The 23,106-nt window shown below is 29.5% G+C and overlaps 1 protein-coding gene across 1 annotated transcript; it reads right to left on the bottom strand.

Moving 5' to 3' along the window:
- Window positions 1–1,081: 1,081 nt before the first annotated feature.
- On the bottom strand, window positions 1,082–4,139 carry LOC127101115 (phospholipase A1-Igamma3, chloroplastic). The gene is made up of 2 exons (XM_051038450.1): window positions 3,358–4,139; window positions 1,082–2,173 (listed from the first exon to the last, which is right to left on the bottom strand). Exons 1-2 carry the CDS (start codon window positions 4,022–4,024, stop codon window positions 1,242–1,244), a joined length of 1,599 nt encoding a protein of 532 aa, XP_050894407.1. The 5' UTR covers window positions 4,025–4,139; the 3' UTR covers window positions 1,082–1,241.
- Between the last annotated feature and the right edge of the window lie 18,967 nt (window positions 4,140–23,106).

Genomic DNA, 23,106 nt, shown 5'->3' with positions numbered 1-23,106 from the left:
TGTTTTGATGTCTGGATCTATATTAATCAAACTTTAAACGCCATTAATTAACTTCTTCCACTCATTTAATCAAGTTTTTTTATTCAATTTTGTCATCTTTTAATTTATGAACCTATATTAACCGAACTTTAAACAGAATTAACCAACTTTTTGAATTGTATTAACTAAATTTGTGTTACCAATTTTTATGTATTTTGATATTTGGATTTATATTAACTAAACTTTAAACATTATTAGTCAAAATTGTAAAATAAAACTTGATCTCAGAAGAAGATGTATAATTGTGAAAAGTAAAGAGAAAAAAAAATTATAATAAAATCTGACTCCAATGCATGCAAATAAAGAGAGAGAAGATGGTTTAAAAAAAAAAGAGAAAATGATATGAATATTTAACAATATTTTTAATACAAAATGAATAAGATACGGTGTAGTGTAACTTTGCTCAGTATTGTTTATATATATATTAGTCTTTTGAAAATAAACATTTTAACTAATTCATAAATGGGGGAAGTTACAAAATGAGTGGCACAAATTCCAATTATAAAGGTAAAATGTAGATTGTACGGTATGAAAATAGTAATTTTTTAAAAAAGTGTAAATGTTAAATTAAGTGCCAGCATATCATTTCTCCAAAAAAAAAATATTAATGTCACACACCACTCCTCAAATTTCAACACAACAATAATATTTACACACTATATTTTCACACTCCATCACCATTATTTCCTTTAATGGAAAATATATTAGCATTTGAAAAGAGAAAAAGTCTACACGAGAGAAAAAGTATACAAAAACAAACTCATATATTACAAGCCTATAATATAAACAACATAGTTAATGTCGTCCCAAATATTTTAGAGGTTATGTAATATTCTTAAACTTTTCTTGACCAAAGAAAAATCTATACTTCCAATAATTCTTACATCACATTTCTTTTTAAAGAAATAATTCTAATATATCCTCTACAGCTAGACGGATTGCAACACTTGTGGAAACCCATTCTTTTAAGCAAATTATTACCTTTCTTTGTTTTATCTTTTATCATCTCCAACCTCTTTAGGTATGTTTGGATTCAAGTAACTTTTGTCATAAAAACTTCACAATTATTTCAAATCTATACAGACAACCTTAAACGAAACATACATACATTCATTTGTCATGTTATATATTCTTATCAATTATTTATCATCACATCTTTTTTTTTTTTCCATCCTTTCCTTTTTCACTACTAGAAAACAAAATCACTTTGCTCCTGATTGAAACTTAGCATTAATCAGAATGTGATATTTAAGCACTAACTCAAGAAGTTGTGCTGTATCCGGTGGATGAGCTTCCAATTGTGGCCGTTCAGGCAAAACCCACCGTCCATCACCGGATCTCACCATCCCTTTATTCTCATCTTGTCTCCAATGCGGCGGTACACCATACTCACTCCGTAGAAAATCACAGCTCTTATTCACAAGCGCAATATCTCTTTGCGAAACCAAATCAAATTTCTTCTTCTTCCCATGATACCCATCTATTAAATGCAAAAGTACCTCTAAATTATGTGCACAACCCAAATCACCATTTTCCTTCAAAAACGGACTTTCTCTATGATCCAAAGCGATTTCAGTTCCAACATGTGCATAACTCCACGGAAAAGACAAAGCATCTTCTATATACCTCTGAAACTGAAATTTCTCATTAGTTATTATCCCAGGCACGGTTGGAACCTTGTCATGCACGTTTAATATTCTCAAAACCTTAACACCGAGTTCATCGCACCTTTCTTTGAACTTCAAATTCCCAACCCTAGGGCCTGCGAACGAGTAAACGGTTACTGGGATGACTTTCGTTATGTTATTATTACTATCTTTGACGACGTTTAGGTTTAGTTCGGCGATGTCGTAAGCGCTGAGTATGGCTAATGCAGCGCCGAGACTGTGTCCTGTTATTGTGATGCTGAGTTCTTCTTCTTCGTAGTATTGTACAAGGCGTTTCACTTCTGAGAGGACCTGTTCTCGAGCTGAGAATGTGCAATAACTGCATGAATCTTCTTTCTTAGTGTATAAGTCATAGAAGCCTAATTCTACTTTGATTGTTGGGTCATTTCTGAAGTTTGCTTCGTGTAGAATGTCTTTTAGGTCGTATATCCATTCTATGTATGTTACTGTGCCCCTCCATGCAATAACTATACACAAAAAATACTATGTTAGATTAGAAACTGAATCATCTCTTCACTTTTTCTATATGTTTCTTTCCTTTTATTAAATAATATTAACGAAGTTTTAAATAAATAAAAAAGGTGAATTAAGAAAGTTACAACTTACATTTTATATTGAGATGGGAGGTTAACACACATCAAGATGAAAAGATAGATATAGGGTATTTATGCTCGTTTTTATTAAAAATATTCAATGGTAAATAAATACACTACTTAGCAGTGAAAAAATTAGTAGACTAATTAAATATATATGGTAATAGTACCTTTAAAAAAAACATGATTTTTTAAATTAATAGTACCTTTAAAAAAAATATTTTTAAATTAGTTGAAATATCAATGATCCTAGACAATATACCTACCGGATACATTAATTAATAAATAAATTTTAAAAGTTTTTTTAAATAGAGAAAGTATATTTGTTTTTTCAATTACAATAATAAAAATAAAAATTAGAGAATAAAGATATAAAACTGAAGTTCACACCTTACTTGAAATAACTAGTAAAATGTTAAAACTTAATAAAATGATACAAATAAGGGATTTAAGTTTTTTTTTATCTCTTACCTATGTTAGAAAGCGTTTGTTTTATGGATACTAATAAATATATTCTTAGAAATCGAAAGTTAATACAAAATTGGATTCTAGAAAACTTTTGCTCGGTAAAGAACTTTATCAACATTGTGTGGCTTTCAATTCCTTTAAGTTGCAATAAAGGAACACAAAATTGTCCCCCAACAAAATCTTATCATACAACCACTTCTATAAAAGTTTATTTCTTTAAAAGCTATTCCTGAAAAAGTTGTTTCTAAAAATTCATTTTTGATATAGTTTCCGGCTTTAGAAAAATAAAAAAACACTTTTTTATGAAACTTTTAGAACACTCCTCTCTCAAACAAAAAGAATCTTATGCACAGAGAAAAAAGATACAAAAGACAAAGAATCACCTTCTCGAACAACTTTACTTTTCTTTTTGAAGTCAAAAAATTAAAAACTGTGAGATCCATTGAGATCGACTTCTATTGATCTACTATATGTGAACTTAAACAATTCTATCTAAAAACTTTTTTATTAAATAATAAATGTATTTTATCGGTATAATAGATCAGATATATTAATTATTCAATAATTGTATGATTAAGAGTAACTGTTACCTATGTCGCGGCGTCCTAACCGTTTAATTTCTTCTTCATCGGTGGCGACAGCGATGTATCCCATCCAGTTAGCATGTGTACTCCACACAGAAGAGATCTTAGATTTCTGAAAAAAGTTAGGAAGGTTGATGTTTGAAGTTGCATAGAGATATCGTGTTATGGTGTATCCACTACTATCAGCCATGTCTAGTTTCTCGAAGAAATGTGAAGGATGATACTTGCAGGTTCCACAGTATTTTGAGTGTGGATCAAAGTCGAAGGAATCGTAGCATGCTTGAGCAAACTCGCCGTAGCGAGTGATTTCTTTCCGGAGAATGGGATCCATCGGATCTAACAAGCCTTCCCAGTTGTTCTTACCTTGGATTTCTTCCCATACTTGGCTCAACGGAGGTAGCGGCGGAGGCGGCGGCGGCGGTGGTGGTTGTGGTGGTGATAATTCTTGTTCTCCGACGTCGTCTTCTAATATGTCTTCTTCATCTTCTTCTAGTTTGTTTAGCATGGAAGAAGAGGAAGAAGAAGAAGAACATTTGAGAAGTAAAATTGGTGAGTTATTAGGTTTTCTTGAAAGGATGAGGAATTTTGATTTGTGGTTGGTGGATCTTGAAAAAAGAGGTTGAGAATGGGAGAGAGATGGCAGGTTATGGAGAATGGGTACAACAGAAGCCATGCGAGCATGGAAATGAAGAAAGATACAAATGGAAATGAAGTAGTAATAATTTTATCAAAATGTTAATGGAGCATGGAATGATAGTGACATAGATATTGTGATTTGGAACACGCACTCTATAGAGATTTATCAAAATGAACTAGTTTAACTAATATCATTTAAAAAAAAATACAAATTTAAACATCCTATCAAAATATTTTATATTATTAAATTATAATAATACTTTAAAAATAAAAATGTGATATTAAAATATTTTATATTATTAAATAATAATAATATTTTAAAAATAAAAATGTGATTGAGTTATATTCTCTGTACATATTATTTTTTCTTAAAAAAGAATTATATCTAATAAATAGTGAGTATGTTTAATATATATATATATATATATATATCTATATATATATATATATATATATATATATATATATATAGTAAAGGAATCATTTCACTTAGCATAATGTCAGCAATATAATTGTGAAACAATCGTACTCTTGACAACTACTTGCAAACATGGATGCCTTTGTTAAGAAAGCATCATCTTATAGTCTTGTCATCTTACTAACTTGTTGATAAAGTTTGATTTGGATTGGAAGGCCACACAGTCTCTAAGAAGTAAGAATCTTGCTTAACTCTAAGGACATTTACTGTGTAAAAAATAATGTTGCTTAACTCTAAGGACACAAAGCCATGTAGATAAGATTCTTCATATTTATAAACAAATAAACACGTTTTTAAAATCGGATGTAAAACTTTTAATACACTTACTTACGTTTTAAATTGAATATTGAACATAAAAACAAATGGTTTGTGATCTTATAAGGAAAACTTGAGAACCAATAATCTATCAAATTTTAAACGAACCATATTAAAGAATATAATTTGATCTAACTCAAATCTATAAAATTGATTTGTCTTCACTTATACACACATAAATATATATTCAAATAATATATTATTGAATATAGAACTCTTAAAATACTTTCTCTTTCTCAGAAGAGTTTTTTAAAAATAATTAAATATTTAATTTTGATTTTAATTATAAAATTAATATTATTTTTTATTTATTTATAATTAGTGAAATAGTTGAATATGGTGAAACTTAATAAAAAGAAAAGTATAATGGTGAAAAATAATAATAACTAATGTATAAATATATTGTTTAAAAAACATTTATTGCAAAACAAAAAAATATAAATTAGACATTATTATGAGATGGTAGGATTATTATCAACCGTCTCATTGAAAACTAGGAAATTAAGTTAGACAAAAACTCTCTTAATTAAAATTATTTTAAATTTTAAATTTATGAGAGAAGGGATTGTACACTTAGTGGGTAAAATATTTCGTCAATTAATAATAATCATATATTTTGTCAAGTAGTCTATAAATTTTAAATTATTTATATAATTTGACACTTTAAAATATTTTGATTGGATGTATGTAATAAATTAAAATAGATTGGTAAGTAAATTGATTTAAAAAATTTCAAACTCTGATTGGCAAGATATTTTTTGAGTTTATAGCTTATAAACTCATATAATAATAAGGATCTGTTTGATAACAATTTTTTAATCACGAACTTATAGCTTATTTTACTAATTTATTTTTCAAATACTATTTTAAATAGTGTTTTAGTTTATAGTTTATAACATATATTTTTTCTTCCTTTTAACTAAAATTCACTATTATTTTTTATAAATTATTTTAATTTGAATGAAACAATTATATATGAAATGTTTTTTATGTCATTTTAATTTATCAACTAATTGAGCGACTAATTTTATCAAATACTTCAGTTAATTTATCCGTTATAAGTCATCTGTCATCAATTACAAACTATAAAATATAAAATATGAGTCATCAACCACCAGTCATAAACTATAAACTACTCATTTTGTCCCACAATGAGTGATCCGATTGATCATTTCACATAGATTAAGAAAAATGAATAAATGAAAGAGAAATAATTATATTTTTACTAAAGTATCTTTATTATATATCGGTAATGGTAAAAATAATAATAATTAGAGGATAAAATTAAAAAAAAATACATTAAAAATTAAAATGAGTCATTCATTTTATGACAATGAGACGAAAGAAATATCAGCTAGTTTATCAATCAACTGCTATTTTTACCGATGAACTCTCAAAATATTATTTTATTTTGATATCAAAAATCTATAAACAATGTGATTTTAATTTAGCTCGAGCAAAGATGTGTCATACCGTGATATTCTTTCTGATATTCCTCCTCCTTTTGTCAAGATTCAAAATTTTCCAGCTCGAGAAAGCATACTCTTAAATATACAAATCAGAAAATGTATATTAAAGTTTTTCAATAAAGATTTTTAAAAAAATCGAAATTTATATTCAACGTTTTTCAATAGATATATGATGATTGAGTTGATTTGCAGTCCAATATGGAGAAAGAGAAGTGAGAACTGGTGGGGTGGGTGTATTTTGAAAATCATTACACTGTGTCTTAGAATGTACTCTCTGTTTTAATTATAAAACAATTTTCAACATTTTCTTTGACTTTTAATATATATTCTTTTGTAAAATTCAACTTATTTTAATAATTTATTTATACAAAATACTCATTTAAAATACACTTGTTTGAATGGGGGCATCCATATCTTTTTATAGCTTTTTTCATACACTTTTTTTTTTGCCAAATCTAACGAAGAAAGACATGCAACAGAGTGAGAAACGGGGAAAAGGTAAAAAACACTTTGAATTTGTCAATACTTGACTTTAATTTTTTAACAAAGGTGGGGGCTATGTTTTTTTTTATCAATGTCGAGTAGTGCATGATTTATTTTTATGATTTTTTTGGGTGATAACGATAGGTGCGTGCATAAGCAAACACATTATTTAAATGTTTTTATTTATTTGATGTTTAATAGAATATAATTTATTAGTAATAGGTAGAATATTATTTATCTCTAAAATTGGAATAAATTTTAATTAATAGGAGTATTGTTAACTCTCAAATTAATTTTAAAATATTTTATTTTATATATATATATATATATATATATATATATATATATATATATATATATATATATATATATATATATATATATATATATATATATATATATATATATATATATATATATATATATATAATATATATATATATATATATATATATATATATATATATATATATATATATATATATATATATATATATATATATATATATATATATATATATATATATATATATATATATATATATATATATCACAAAACCCAAAACTAAACATATATAGTCACTAATAAATCTATAGCTCGTTACATCTGATAATTGCAAATGATGACATCACTATTATGATGTCAGGATGACTTCATCTTCTTAGCTGTAATCTACTTGAAGGTTTTAGACCTGCAATATCTGGGGTGAACCTAGGCCTGCAAGATCTTGGGCGAACCTCTTTTAAAAATATAATAATAAAAAAAATATAAGTGCTAGTTATAAAGAATTTAGTCCATTCAGACACCCATTAATAAAAGTATGAGAATGCATATGCAAAATATTTAACGTGGAATGCATATGATAAGGTTACCAATAGAGAGCTTCGACTTCCTACTAAGCTTTTTTAATGAGTAAAAAATGATGATAATAATAATAATAATAAACCATATTTCAAGAAAAGAGCAAGAAATTTATGTTTTGCATTGTCTGTAAACCGAATAAACCCATGTGGTATTCGAAGTAATTATCATTGTACATAGCTAGTGATTATGTCGATTTATAACCTACCTTCATGGCTTTGAATGAACTACAAATATATGATGTTAAGTATGTTGATTTCTAGGCCCAAGCAATCGGAAAACGATGTAGATATATATCCAGTTTCTTTAAATGAAGACTTAAAGTTTTTATGGGAGACGAGTGTAGAGATATATGATGAATATAGAAAATAACTATTCACATTCAGGGTTATATTATTCAGATCAATTAATGATTTTTCGTCCTACGAAAATTATATCTACAATGTTAGAAAAAATGTGAATATACCTCTTATGTAAAGATGATACAAATTGGATGTGGTTTTAGTATAGTAAGAAGGTCGTATTCAGGCCTGCATGTCCGTTTTTCCACACTTTTTCGTGGGGAGGGTTAAGGTTTTAAGCATGCACCCTCTACTGTGTCTGCTCCTCCCTCGCCCCGGTTTTTGTGGGATTTTAAGCGCGTTGGCATTAACATAAATTTTTGAAATATTAGGCTTTAAAATTACAATGTTCATGGTCCCTCCCCACACCCTCATTTTTTTAGGGGTAAGCCAAAGTTTTAGGCACGCACTCTCAATTATGTTTGTCGTGTTTGTTCTATTTCTTTTTGCGCATTTTTTTGGATCGACATGCTTGTTTTTCATCTCTAGGTATATTGTTTAAAGGTATATAGTTAAAGATTTTGTTTAGTTTTGTACTGAATTTATCTTGGGTGTTAAAAATATTGAGATGAATAGCAAATAGTCAAAATCCACAATGTTTGTCTTACTTTGGATATATAATAAAAAAGTATACATTTTTATATTAAATAATTTGAATATCAAAGTATCATGAAAATAGTCGGTTCACTCTTTATAGCTCAATATATGCATACTTTAAGTGTCAACTGTGAATAAGATATTTATCATCTATCTTAATTTAGTTTTGTTTAGGATAAAAACTTATCCAAAAAAAATTGAAGAAAAAGTTTGGAATCAAGAATAAAGAATGCATAAGTTTATGAATTTTTTGGAAGTAAAAGAAATTGATCTTGATGCTACGGTATTCAATTGCAATTTATTATGTATAAACTTTAGATGCTCAAAAAAACTCTGATACATTCATTTCTAAGGTTTCTAAAACATTCATGCATCAAGACATTCCATAGCAACTTTTTTAACAAGATTTTTCTCTGTAAATTATGGCATATGAAACCAACGTAATCATACTCTCATAACCACCATAATTTTCATAAGTTAGTGCAATTCATTGATCCTTTAAAGTAATAGATTGTATGGAACTTGGTGCCTTAATTCTTTTATTTGTTTTTAAAGTTCCAATTGATTGCTTCATTTGTGAAATTAATTGCTTCTTTATATTTTGATAAATTTTTTAATGTTGGAAACAAGACAATTGATTTATCCTTTTGTTCAATCAGTTTCTCCCTGAAACATTGTGAAAAATCTAAATCATTGGGATGCATGTTCATTGCAATTGTTCATGAATATTTTCTATAACATTGCATCAAACCATAGAGACATCATAGAATATATTTAAATGAAATTTTATCAGATTTTTCATACACCTCTTTCATACAAAATTCACATATAATTCACAAAACTTTCAAAGTGTTCACACGTCACAAAGCAATAAAAATTTGTGCATAAACGTTCATATCATGGAAAAATTTCATTCAAGTCTATGAGAACTTAAGGATCATATATTATTGAATTGTACATTGAAAGAAAAAATGATTTTTTTTATTAAAATTGATTCAAGAACAACTTTATATGTTCAAATTTGATCAAGTATTGTAATTGATCAACCGTGGTAAGGGATATCATCACGTTTGAGCAATTGTGGTAAGGTAAGGTGTGGTAGTATGTGTCGGCTTTACCACGATAGATTGGAAACCGTAGTAAAAACCCAATAGTGTGTTACATATCACTACGGTTGTAAAACACAACCTGGGTAAAATGTGGATATCAGGCGTTCAATACACAGTGCCAGAATTTTGAGTGATTTTTAAATATTTCACTACGGTTACTACCAACAACCGTAATGAAAAACTTATCATATAATATTTCACCACAATTATAAATAGCAACCGTTGTGATATGTCTACATGAGTTTATTATAACTTATGTAGAATGCTTATTTCACCAACTTGTCAATAAACATATTACCTTTCAATATAATTTAGAAATTAATAATATGACAAATTAAATTATTTTAGAAGAATAAGTTACGCTAATTTATATTTTTCTAGTTTTCTATAACCCATTATCCGTATCTCGCTCTTTGACTATTTGGTTTAATGCTTGTAGTTCTTCAATCAACAATTCCTTTTTTACTAGTTCATTATGCAAAGTATTAACTTTATAGAAATATCATAGAAAAAAGAAAATATTTTTTGAAAAACTACAAGCATTAAATCAAATTTTAACCGTCAAAGAGTGAGATATCAATAATGGACTGAAGAAAGCACATAAAACAATGATTAATGTAAGTTGTTTTCGAACATAACTTTAAGTTTAATATTATTAATTTCTAAGTCAATTTGAAAGATTATATATTAAATGAGGAATTGGTAAAACGCTTAAACTACATACAATATATTAAACTCATCTTCTAGGATATAATGAACATATAACATGATAGTTGCATTGTCCAAGTAGTAACATTATCAATATCATAAAAAATAACATAAAAAATAACATACCTTAAATAACATACAACTTTTATTAACAAAAACAAATCATCAACAACATAGAACTTTTATCAACAATAAAATATAACTTTTATCAACAATAACATACTGTCATACCCTAATTTTACCCATAAGATTTCACCTATCTTATCATTTATATTTCAACCAAGATCACAAGAATGGTATCCTTATAATCTCCACCTCTTTGGGTTTGTATTTGTGGGAGATCATCAAGCACTCTTTGTGCTTTCCTTTTACCATTTTGCTTGCTTGCATTCTAACTTTGCTAACCTTATTTAAAATACAAAAATATGTGTTGTTTCTTTTTCTTATTGTACAAGGTATGAACTTGCAATCAAAGGTTCAAGATTGGTTTCTAAATTAGGATTTTGATTCCCAAGGTCAAAGTTTGGTCAACAAGTGGTCCACAAGAGCTTTTACTTCAAGGCATGACCTATGATCTTAGGTTACACTCATGTCAAGATTCATTCAACATCACTTGATCAAGAGAAGTTCAAATTTGGTGCATGTTTTCAAATTTGATTCAAGTATGGTTCATGTGTTTATTTCCATGCCATCTCCATTCAATTTTCAAGAAATTATCAAGATTCTTCAAATGACAATCAAGCTTGCCGATGATATGAGTTTATTTTAGGTATAAAAATTTATTATGCCTTATTAATTTAGTTCTTATTTATGACATTTGTGGATTCTTATATGTTTTCATGTAATGTTGGATATACAAGCATATCTCATCCATTTGTGGCAGGCGTGTTAGTGGTCATACCACTGATGGCTCCTCATAGGCAAAGACATGGAGGGTCAAACATTCACATCTAATTTGTCTACAATAGTAAATGCAAAGGATCAATGTGCTGACCATAGACAATTTCATCTAGACACCTTATACAGATCATAGAGTGCGCCCGAATGACACTCCATTTTTTTGCTGGTTATCTACGATGAGAGACCTTAATGGCTAGACACTTAACTGAGAGGTGTCTACACTAGTTTCGATATGTTTAGGGAGTCTCATGACTAGTCCCTGTTCTTCTAGATGATGGCATTGATAGGTGGTTTGTGTCTAATGTTATCAGTTGTGCTCGTTCTATTACAATTCATGTAGTGGAGGTTCAGTTTCCTAGGCAGTGTGTGGATGGTTACTTAGAGTTGAACCTTACTGTATTAGACCCTCACATCATCTCATCACTTGAGCATGCACATGATGTTGGACCTTTTGATGCCGGAGAACCTTCTGATAACGTGTCACTGCCTCCACCTGGTATGTCTGATCAGTAGTGTATGCAAATGATAACAGTACTTACATATAAGCTCATGGGTTTGGTAAACCAAATGGTGAGGTTTATACTTTGGCATCACATATAGCACACATAGCTCGTGGGAGACCTATGTAGATTTTATTATTTTTGTATTATTCGTATATTATTTGTATATTATTGACTTTTTAACTTAACATTTTATTAGATAACCATTTAACATTTCATTAGTGCGGGATTAACATAACTTAACACAAACAATTACATAACTTAACAAAACAATAATAAATAATAAAACTTAGACACTACTAGATGATTATAGATATTTTAACATCTTGATTATATCATCAACATATATATCAACTGTCGCATCTGACTTGATTGGTTCCTTTGTTGGCCTACTATGATATATTATCCACATAACCTTCAAATCTTCATCAGTATTCAACTCAACATTGTTGTATTTCATCTTTCCTTCAGTATCAACCGATGGTGCACAAAACTCGATCGTATCCACCTTTTTGTTCTCGGTGTGGAGTAACAAATTATCTAATTTGGATATCAGAACAACGAAAGTAATATTGTCCTCAAGGAGCCAAAAATCAACAGGAGGTTTCATGTCGTTGAAGTACACAGTTGTCATATACGAATATTGAGACATTCTAATTTCTAAGATGTTTTCTTAACAATATATGATCCATATGTATACAAATTTGAATTCATTATGGACCCATACAATTCTCGGTGCAATCACACCCATAAAAAACTATCAGCAAAATTTCAACAGTGAAAATTTAAACTACCAGACTTTTCTAAGTCCTGCTAAATATTCGGTAAACACATAAGCTTTTCAAAAAATCGATAATTTAACACTTGCAGATTTTTTACAATTTTGGAAAAACTTCGGTAATCCATAGTATTTTTTTCCACACACCAGTTTTTTTAATAAAAAACGGTAAAAATACATATCAGACTTTTATGTGATATTTTAATTTTTTAATTCATACCACAATTTTTTTAATTGAATTACCGATTTTTTGGTGCGATATTTTTAACTAAAAAATTGACAAGAATATTTTAGATATGAAAAAATCTCCTTGACTCGTATGAGACAATCCTTCAACACCAATAAAAAATTCCAAGAATTATTTTACTATATGCATTTGTTAGAAAATTATTTTAAATCGAATGGATCGAGGCTAGAATCGTGTACGAAATCACTTTCCTTATAAGTATTTCAAGCACTCTCAATTTTCTTAGAATTGGAACGCATGAATACCCAGGATAATTCAATCTATACTCGAGTTTGCACAAGATCAATAAAAACTCAAATGTAGGGAAGATAAAGTCTGAAATTTTGTGTGAAGAGGATAGTTTTTTTTGTGTTTTTTCTGAATCTGGAATGTTCAATTTATAGGCTAAGCTGATGTTGTTTCATAAGGTTGTGACCCTTGATGAAACACACACTTTCAACAACATGTTTACTAAATGTTGCATTGTTTCGCCGACATCGTCACTTTTCAAACGTTGCAATGTTTCGCCTACAACAACAGTTTTACCAAATGTTGCACGATTTCACCTACAACAACAGTTTTCAAAGGTTGTACTGTTTCACATTCTGCAACACTTCACAAAGTGTTTCCTAATTCTGAATTCAAACCTACTGCAACACTTCACAAGTGTTGCCTATTTTTGAATTCAAACCTACTGCAACACTTCACAAGACTTCACAAGTGTTGCCTATTTCTGAATTCAAAAATTAATATTCACTTTAATATTTTCTTATCATTTTGGAACACACTCAAGATTATTAATTGTTAATAATTTACAATAATCCCGCACTTGTTCTAATAATGACAAGACCAATTCGAGAAAAAGAGAAATAAAGAATGTTAATACAGTTAAGTATCTTTCAATTTAAAATATAACCTTAGGGAGGACAACGCAAAGTCTATCGGAATGTTAGGTAGCAATGCTTTCAAACCATTAATCCATATGATTAGACCATCATTACCTTACACACATTCTCTAAAGGTTCTTCCCCTACATATCTCTCCTAGCACTTATTTATGGCCATGTGCTTTCCTGTTTCATGAATTTTTCGTGAAAGAAACTCCAACTTTCACTTTGAGACGACGTCATCTCAAAATTCACATAGGGGAAATTCGTATTGTATCCTTTTCCATGAGATACTTATTCTTGGTATTAAAACTTCATTAAAATTTTGGAAAAAACTCGACCCTTAATTTAAAATAGTCAACGTTATTATTAAATGTTCGACAAACATCCAAATCAACGACTTGTTGTTACCCATTGAATCTTGAGGTTAATGCTCTGTTAACGTAAGATTGGGTTGCCTCCGCTGTTGGAACTCTTATTCAAGGAGTTTCAACCTCATACCTCTCGAGGTTGTCTTTACTAAGTTTTTGGCCAGTGGCTTGGTAAATGAATTAGGCAAATTATAATTCAATTGTATATGATTATATCCTTAATCAATTTTTCTCATGAAAGAATGTCTAAGCCCTACTTGCCTAGACTTTCTGTTATAAACTTTTTGTATGCTCCAGGTAAAGTGGCTTGACTACCACAATGTATCAACACCTTTAAAACATTGTCTTTAGCCAACGGAACTTCCAACAGAAGGTCCATCAACCATTCAGCTTCTTCACCAGCAGAAGCAAGATCCTCAAACTCCAGTTCTATAGTTGAGAGAGAAATTCATATTTTTTTTCTTGCTCTTCCAAAAAATTACACGTCCGACTAGTGTAAATATCTACATAGATGTAGATTTATGATATTCAACACTTGATATCAAACTCACATCAATATATTCTTCTAATATGGCAAGAAATTTACCATAATGGAGACCAAGATTTTTGGTTTTCATAAGATAGCCAAAAATCCTAATGATGTCCTTCTAGTGCTCACCATTTGGATTGCTAGTAAAATCTACTCATTTTACCAATTGCAAATTATATGCCGGTTCTAGTATATTGCATGCACTTGCATATTCCAATTGAGTCACAACTCTTCTGTCATTCTTTTGAAGTTTGACACTAGGATCGAATGGAGTACTAACTTTCTTGAAATGTAAGTGTTTGAACTTGTCAAGTACTTTTTCAACATAACGTGTTTGACTAAGCTCATAACCCATACTATTTCGCTTTACTTTGATCCCAAAAAGTGTGTCAACTAGTCCAAGATCATTCATCTTGAATGCGGAAGTTAGAAACCTCTTTGTTTCTAAAATTCCATTCATATCATTGCTAATGATCAATACATAATCAACATAGAGACAAAGTAATCTCACAATATTCTCACACAACTTTATGTACAAACAACACTTGTCACAAGAATTAGATGAATAAAATTTCTAGGTAATCATGCATAATTATGCAAGAAGATTTTTAGATGAAGTGAGACATGGAATTCTGAGAAATTGAAAGTAATATAGTATGAATTACAATGAGTACCTTAGTTATGTTCACTTGTCTCAAATCTTCACTTGAATTTCTATGCTAAACCTTCTTTATCGACTTCATTATTGATGTGCATGACACTTTTGATCCTTTTCTTCTTTGATTATCTTTGTCTTCGTCAAAACTGAACTAGATATAAGACGTATTCTTCATAATCTCCCATTTTTTGATGATGACAAACTCTTTAAATTCCATGCAATGATTTAATAAGCTTGTATGCTATTTGTTCATTACCAAGAAACATATAACCTTCTGGTTTCTCCATGTAAATCTCCTCATCGAGATATCTATTTAGGAATGTCGTTTGACATCCTTTTAATGAACAATAAGGTCATGCAAAGAGACTAATGTAAGCAATACTTTTAGTTTTCGTCACCTTCCTAGTGGTGCATAAGTGTTGAAATAATCAGCGACTTCCTTTTGCCTAAAACCCTTGGCTAATAATCCATCATTGTAGATGTTTAGTGTATCATCAATATGATGTTTCCTTCTAAACACCCTCCTGCATCCAATAGATCTTGATCCTTTAGGTAGATTGATAGGTTTTCACGTATGGTTTGACATTGTTGAATCCATGAAATGTCTATATACTTTCATTCCTCAGTATATCATTTGGCTTTTGATTGTATATATTTTCTTAATGTGCATATTAGATTGCACTCGAAATGGAAATGGTAATCAATACTGCACACGAAACGGTAATATCGAAACGGTAACCAACAATGCACGTAACGTTAATCAATATCTTGCAACGTAACAAATCATTTTCAAACATAATCATTTCAAGTTAACACTGTTTCAATTTCAATTTATGTACATGCAAACCATAGAATTATATTCAAAAGCAATTTAAATATACACAATTAGAACCTTTATAAAAATTAACGTGCATATAAAATTAGTAATATTTGCATGACATTCATATAAAACATCACATATATCTAACTAGTTCATATTAGTTCAATTACCGAAAAATTATAATATCTATAATTTTGCTTTAATAGGTTAATAAATTTTATATTTAAAATCTTGATATGATTTTTATGATGTTCTAATTTATAGGAAGAACAATAAAACATATTCAATGATGCCGATTCTTATTTGATTTAGAATACGTCTATAATACAACTAACAGTTTATCATTTGATGTTTAAAAAGAAAGTCTTAGTTATCATTATTTATAAATACTTATAAACATCATGGAAACTCACCCTATGTCACGTACCCACGTTTTAAACTTGTTCGCTGGCAATGAATCCGCTTCTTTCGGCTTCCTAAACTAATTAGCTTCATGGAATGGAATTGAAACACCGCATGTTATCATCTATTACATATAGACAATTAGGGGTGTGCATGATCCTAAAGCAAACCAAATTGAATCCTATATATATGGTTTAGTTCGGATTTAAAATTATTTTTATAAAATCAGTTTATTTTTTAAAAATCGATTTATAAGTGGATCGGTTCAGTTTCAAATCGATTTTTCAAAAAAAAATAGTGTTTTTTAAGAAACCAATTTTAAATCCATTTCTTTTCAAAATCAATTTCTTATTTTCTTTAAAAAAATAATTTAAAACCAATTTTATTAAAAAAAAGTTTTTAAAATTATATTTTTTTAAAATTAATTTTATATCAAAAATAGTTTTATTTTCTTTTAACTAACTTTTTTATTTTAACTAGTTATAAAACTATTTTATGTAAAAAAAATATTTATTTTAAAAATTATTTTAAATTTGACTTTTATAATCCTCATAAATAATATCTCGATTAAAAACAATCTTAAAATATGATGTGTTACATAAAAACGATCATAAAATAAAATAATTACGAATCATATCTCCATAGATTATAATTGTTAATAAAATAAATAATTTATAAAAAAATTGTTCAAACTTCTAAAATCTCTCATAATTGTTCATAAAATAAATAATTTGTCAAAAAAATTGTTCAAACTTCCAAAATTTCTGATGTAGATGGAAGTGTTAAAACTGTATTCTCGGATGTTGCATACGTAGACACCTTTAAGAAATCTGTTAAAAACTAAATAACTTATATAAAACTTTAATTTCTTCACTTTGGGAAACATTGGTTTTTCCATGTAACTTGTTAAAATTATAATTTGGAAACTACTATTTTGCTAATACAATTCAATGGTGAAATCACTTCAAGATGATGCTCCATCTTACTTCTAATGTGTTCTCCAACTCCTAACTCGTAAGTTATAATAACAAATCCAGCGTCAACATTCAGAAATCACTTCCTCATTTTAAATAATCAAAACTAGGCCCTTTTGCAATTATGGGCGTCCAACTAAGTGCATATGCATATTGTCTCTCCTCATACGTGCATGGATCCTTTGCAGCACCCAATACGCGTATTGGGCAGCGTATTGGCTTCCTGGCCTTCCATATGATACATATATTGGGATCCCTTGTATACGTCTGATCAGAGTGTGCTTCCTATTGGCCTGATATGCATATTGGCAATGTATTGAGCATGCTAAGCTACTACATATGCATATTGCACCCCTCATACACATATGAGCATAAATTTCTTGTATTTTTCTCCTTAGGCTTTAGCTTTTATATAATGGCTCGGACTTTGATCTGAGCGATTTTCTCTTTTTGCCCAAACCTGTCAAACATATGAAAACCTTCCAAAAACAAATAGGAATAATTAAAACATAGGAAAGTATGAAACTAATGAAAATGACTGCTAAACTACTCAGATTGTACGACAAATGTAGATAACTCACATAATTTTACTGTTAAAATGATGATAAATAAAGCATAAATGGTGATTGATCTCATTCTATAGAGGAAAATTTGTACGCCAACACTAAGAATGACTTTTGTGAATGAAATTTAAATTCAATTTAGAAACAAAATTAAAAAGGCTTTGTAACAATAGGAGAACTGAGTATGATTCTAGTTTATTTAATGAATTTTATAAATAACATAGAATTATACATGAAACGACTGCACCATATTCTTTAAAAATGAATAGTAAATCAAAAAGAAAGAATATAACTCTTACTGAACTAGTCATTGCTATTTTGTTGCATTTGGAATTTGTAGCGGTAATTTTTTTGAGATTAAGCTATTAATTAACTTAACTCCCAAAGCAAAAGTCGTCACCACGCTTTTATTGTTTCCAAAGAAAAAGGGAAAAAGTACGAATAAAATCCAAAGAAGTTTTAAAACAAAATTAATAAAAATAGATAAGGGTCCAGTGGTTAGTTATGCAAAGGAAATATATTAACACCCTAAACATCCATGGTACTCCATGAGAACCTCTTTGAAAATGTGCCTTTTGGTTTGAAAAAAATTATTGTCGTTTGCAAAAAGATCGGAGAGATGGGAAAAGAAGTATATTTTTTTTCTTATATTTTTGTGTTTGCCAAGACTTTTGAAGTCTCACGCCTACGTACCAACAAAGTGCAATGGAGGATCAAAACCTCGTAGTTCGTGGTAAAAATGACAAAGGAGATTATTTTGATTCATTTTTTATGAGAAGACATTGTGTCACTTTAAGGAGAGAACTCAACTAGTCACCCACAAGTATGAGTACTTTGCATCATCATGAGAATGACTCCAACTTGGATACGAATCAACAAGTATGCCACTAGCTCTCACAGATGGAAAATAATTGAGAAAGTGATTCAGGTTTAAAAACAAGAAGGTTTTGGAAAAGAGAGAAGATTTTGAAAATTAAAGAAGGGGGGAGGAGAATAAGAGACTATCCTAAAGCATAAAGTAAAATCTATGGAGAAAAGATCTAACCAAGAAAATAGCAAGCTTTATGACATAAGTCAAGAAAGAATTCCCTCATTTGGAATGAGCCTCAAGCAAGTCAGAATAAGCAAATAATAATCCATGTATCAGATGAAAACAGAGTAACTCAACCAAGTCTTCAAAAGAAAATCCCAAGTCAAAGGTACCAGATGAATTCTAGGGTCTCGAGTCACAAGTCCCAAAACAAAGGTCAATATCCTAATTATATGTCCATAACTCCACCATGATACCAAGGATAGTAACCACAAGTCCATAAATCAGGATAACCAAGTTTCTTTTTTAGGTTTTTCTTTATTAATATCTTCTTTACAATGATATAAAAGAAAAGATGACAAAACTCACAAATAATATGATATGGAATGCTAAATATAAAGTATAAAGTAAATGACATAAAATAAAGGAGCATAAAATAAATGACTTGGAAATAAAAGTTAATACAAGTAAAATGTTAGTAATCAAAGATGAAAAGATGGTTTGATCACTTTTTGGAGAATACTCAACTATCCACTCACAAGCATGAAAATATGAACCTATACATCATTTATGAGAAGGGATCCAACTTGAATAAAATGAACAAGCATGCCACTAGCTCTCACAAATGGAAAATGAGCAATATTTTTACACAATACCATGAGGCATAGGAGACTTACAATCTCACTTATAAAAATTCATTTGTTTTCCTTTGGACAAATTTAACGCTATGTTAAGCAATCGTAATTAGACTTATGTAGAAGTCACAACTATCTGAGGTCGGTCAATAATAATGTTTGTCTTAATACATGATAGAGAAATGATATGTAAATCATTCTCCTAAAGACATGTCACAAAAAAAAAAAGAAATGGGATGATCAAGCACAAAGGCTAAGAGGATGATCCATTACTTCAATTCACACTTCATGATATTTAGGATAAACTTATGCATCAATCTAAAGTACCTTAAATGATCCATGATCAATTACGAGGATAGATTTAAAATGATGAAAGTTCATCAAGTACCAATCCATACATCATGAACAAGATGGACACAAGTCATCAAATTGATCAAAGGACAAAGAAAGGGATTAAGAAGAGAGACACAAGAGATGTCATATCCAAATTGGACCAAAAGTTTGATCAAGTCAACATCAAAATCAATCATCCATTTTGGTGGATTAGAGTTTTCACCTCATCAACACCCAAGATCCATTGAGTTTGATGAGACTTGAAGTCTAAACCATCATGATCCAAGGCCAACAGAAGTTCACAAGGGTCACACAAAAATAAAATACAATTAAATGAAATAAAAATGCATCAAATGTATTTTTAAATAAATTTTAAAATAGAAATAAAACAGAAAATCCATAAAGTCCTTTAAAATACTAAATAAATGGCCAAGAAAATTATGAAAGGTTGGAAATAAAATAAAAGTATATACTAATTTTTCTAGAATTTTAAAATACATAAAAGTATTTTAAAACCAATTAAAGCAAAGGAGAAAAGAGAAAATTCATGAAAAAGAGAAAATTCATGAAAAATAGAAAATCAGTGAAATAAAATGTGGAAAAACAAAAATCAGATGAAGAAAAATAAAAGAGAATTTTAAAAATTATTTTGGGATATTTTGGATGAAAAATGAAATTACTATGAATTTTCAAAGAAAAAAGAAATTAAAAATAATAAAAGAAAAATAATTAAAATCAGGAAAAACACAGAGCGTTGGATCACACCTCATTAATTGATGTGGCAGATCCAACACTCCATATGTTAGAGAACACGATGGAACGCGTTGCAAGCCAAACACAAGATCTAGTTTAAATCCAACCAATCAAAACATTTCGTTCCTCCAACGTGTCTGATCAAACTCAGACAACCTGAGAAAACTCCAGTCATCTCCTCTAATGAGCTCTCACCAGAGTTTCATCGTTTGGTAAATTCAAGACACGAGACCACCACCATTGTGATCCTCTTCTCATCCTGAATTCAATCTTATGCTCCAAATTTATTTATATAAACTGAGCAAAGGGAATTTCAGAGAAGTTTCAGAAACAAGCAAGCCATAAAAAATTAAATTAAATGATGAACACGATCAATCAACACCAGATAAGTTAGGGGAAAGCATAAGAGAGTGAAAGACTATATTGTGGTAACTTGTTTGAGTTCAAATGATGCTCAAAACTACCTTGTCTAGATCGTGATCAAAAGTTGATGAAGCTTGGTCTGGTTAGAGCACTTCAAAAGGTCTTAGAGCTTGGGAATTGCTGCAAACATTTTTGAGGATGCCGAAGGTGCTAATGGAATCAAGAAATTGGATTGAAACAAGCTGAAACTCAAAACACGATAGTTGAATTTTCTAGAAAAATTTCAAGTTACAACAGGGATTTCTTAGCTCTCCAAAGCTTGGAAATGAATGCAATAGCTTCCTCTATTTATAGGGAATGTGATTGGATCCAAATACACGTGAAATGATGCAGAATTTGTGCAAAATGAATTTGATCAGAGTGTGTGAAAAGTGTGACTTGAAACTCATCAAAACTCATCCAAATGATGCGTTTTAAGGGTCAATTAACTTCTGGAGACTAGTTTAAACATGTTTAGGTCCAAAACACATGCTAATTTGGTTTGGAATTGAGATTAGTGAAGTTCAAAACTCGAGAATGGCAATTTCTTTAATTACAAGTCACCATCTTCAACCCAATGGGGCACCCTACTCGGGAAGCTCTTTGATCTCATTCTTTTTTAAATGTGTTAACATCATGGCCAAGATTACAATGTGCCAAAAAAGGTTTCATTTGGATTCTTGAGCACAAAGTTATGTCATGTTGAAGTTGGCATAAAAAAACTGATCATATAACTTAGAAAAATTTGAGTGCTTCGTGGCTGAATATGACCTATAATTTCCAAGTATATTCTGACCTTGATCCTTGAAGAAAACATGTAGAGTTCACCATAAATGACATTGTGCAAAAATAATCATCCTCATATATTGAAAATTGAAGAAGTTATGATCTTTGAAAATTGGGGAAAAGTCACTTGAAAATAGGTCAAATTTCACTAAGTGCATAAATGACCTATAATGTCTCCAAACTTTTGATGATTCTCCAAGCATAGTTGGCTCTTGTCATGTAAAAGGAAGTTGTATAGGATGTTAAGAAGAGTCATATGCAAAAATAAGCATTCAAAAATATTGCGAATTGAAAGAGTTGTGGTCCTTGGAACTTTAACTTCAAAATATTGATTTTTGGGTCAAACCTCTTGGAACAAGCTTGTGTACTTGGACTTTCCTTGAATTTCAATGGGTGATCATATGAACTCAAAATAAGGAGTCCTTTTTTGCCTCTTGATTAAATTGCTTAAATCTTGAAGTTGCTTGTTGAAGAAGACATGGAAATAAACACATGAACCTTTGACTTTCTTTGAGAAGTAAGCAACAAAAATTTGAGATGCTCTTGATTGAAAATCCCTTACCTTGCACAATAAATTTTAAGGAAAATAAAACATATTTTTGCTATTTTGATTAGTGGTTAGATAAGAAATTAATAATATAAACACAAAGGTAAAACAAACCAACAAAGAGGTGCTTGGTGATCCCTTCCAGAAGCAAACCCAAAGATGGATATGGGAAGGAGCAAGATGTGATCTTGTTTGTGTGCAATGATGCAAATGATATATGGGGTCTTAGGGTTAAAAATTAGGGTATGACAGATGCCCTTATTTAAGTTTTTTCAATTTGGAGATATGAAGGTTAAAATCTTTGTCTCGATAAGATTGAAGAGACTTAAATATCAAAGACCCAATTTTTGGCCCTAGGATACCGCAAAATGCTTATGCTATGATATGAATGCAAACCAGGAGAAGAATATTACCTAACTATCAGCCAAGTGATGGCATAACAAAGTTAATAACCTAAAACAAAATGATTACCAACTACCAGCCAATTGGTAACTTAACAAAGGCAACAAATCAGAGGTAAAATGAATATTAATTACCTACTATCAGCCAAGTAATAACTTAACAAAGGTAATAAGCCAAAGCAAAATGATTACCAATTACCATCCAAGTGGTAACTTAAAAAAGGTAACCAACCAAATGTAAGAGAAATATTACCTATTATCAG

Source organism: Lathyrus oleraceus, chromosome 7, assembly GCF_024323335.1.
Source record: "Lathyrus oleraceus cultivar Zhongwan6 chromosome 7, CAAS_Psat_ZW6_1.0, whole genome shotgun sequence".
In the NCBI taxonomy this organism is placed as follows: domain Eukaryota; kingdom Viridiplantae; phylum Streptophyta; class Magnoliopsida; order Fabales; family Fabaceae; genus Lathyrus; species Lathyrus oleraceus.
Note: the sequence above shows the minus strand (reverse complement) of the source record. Positions and strands in the feature narration are given on the sequence as shown.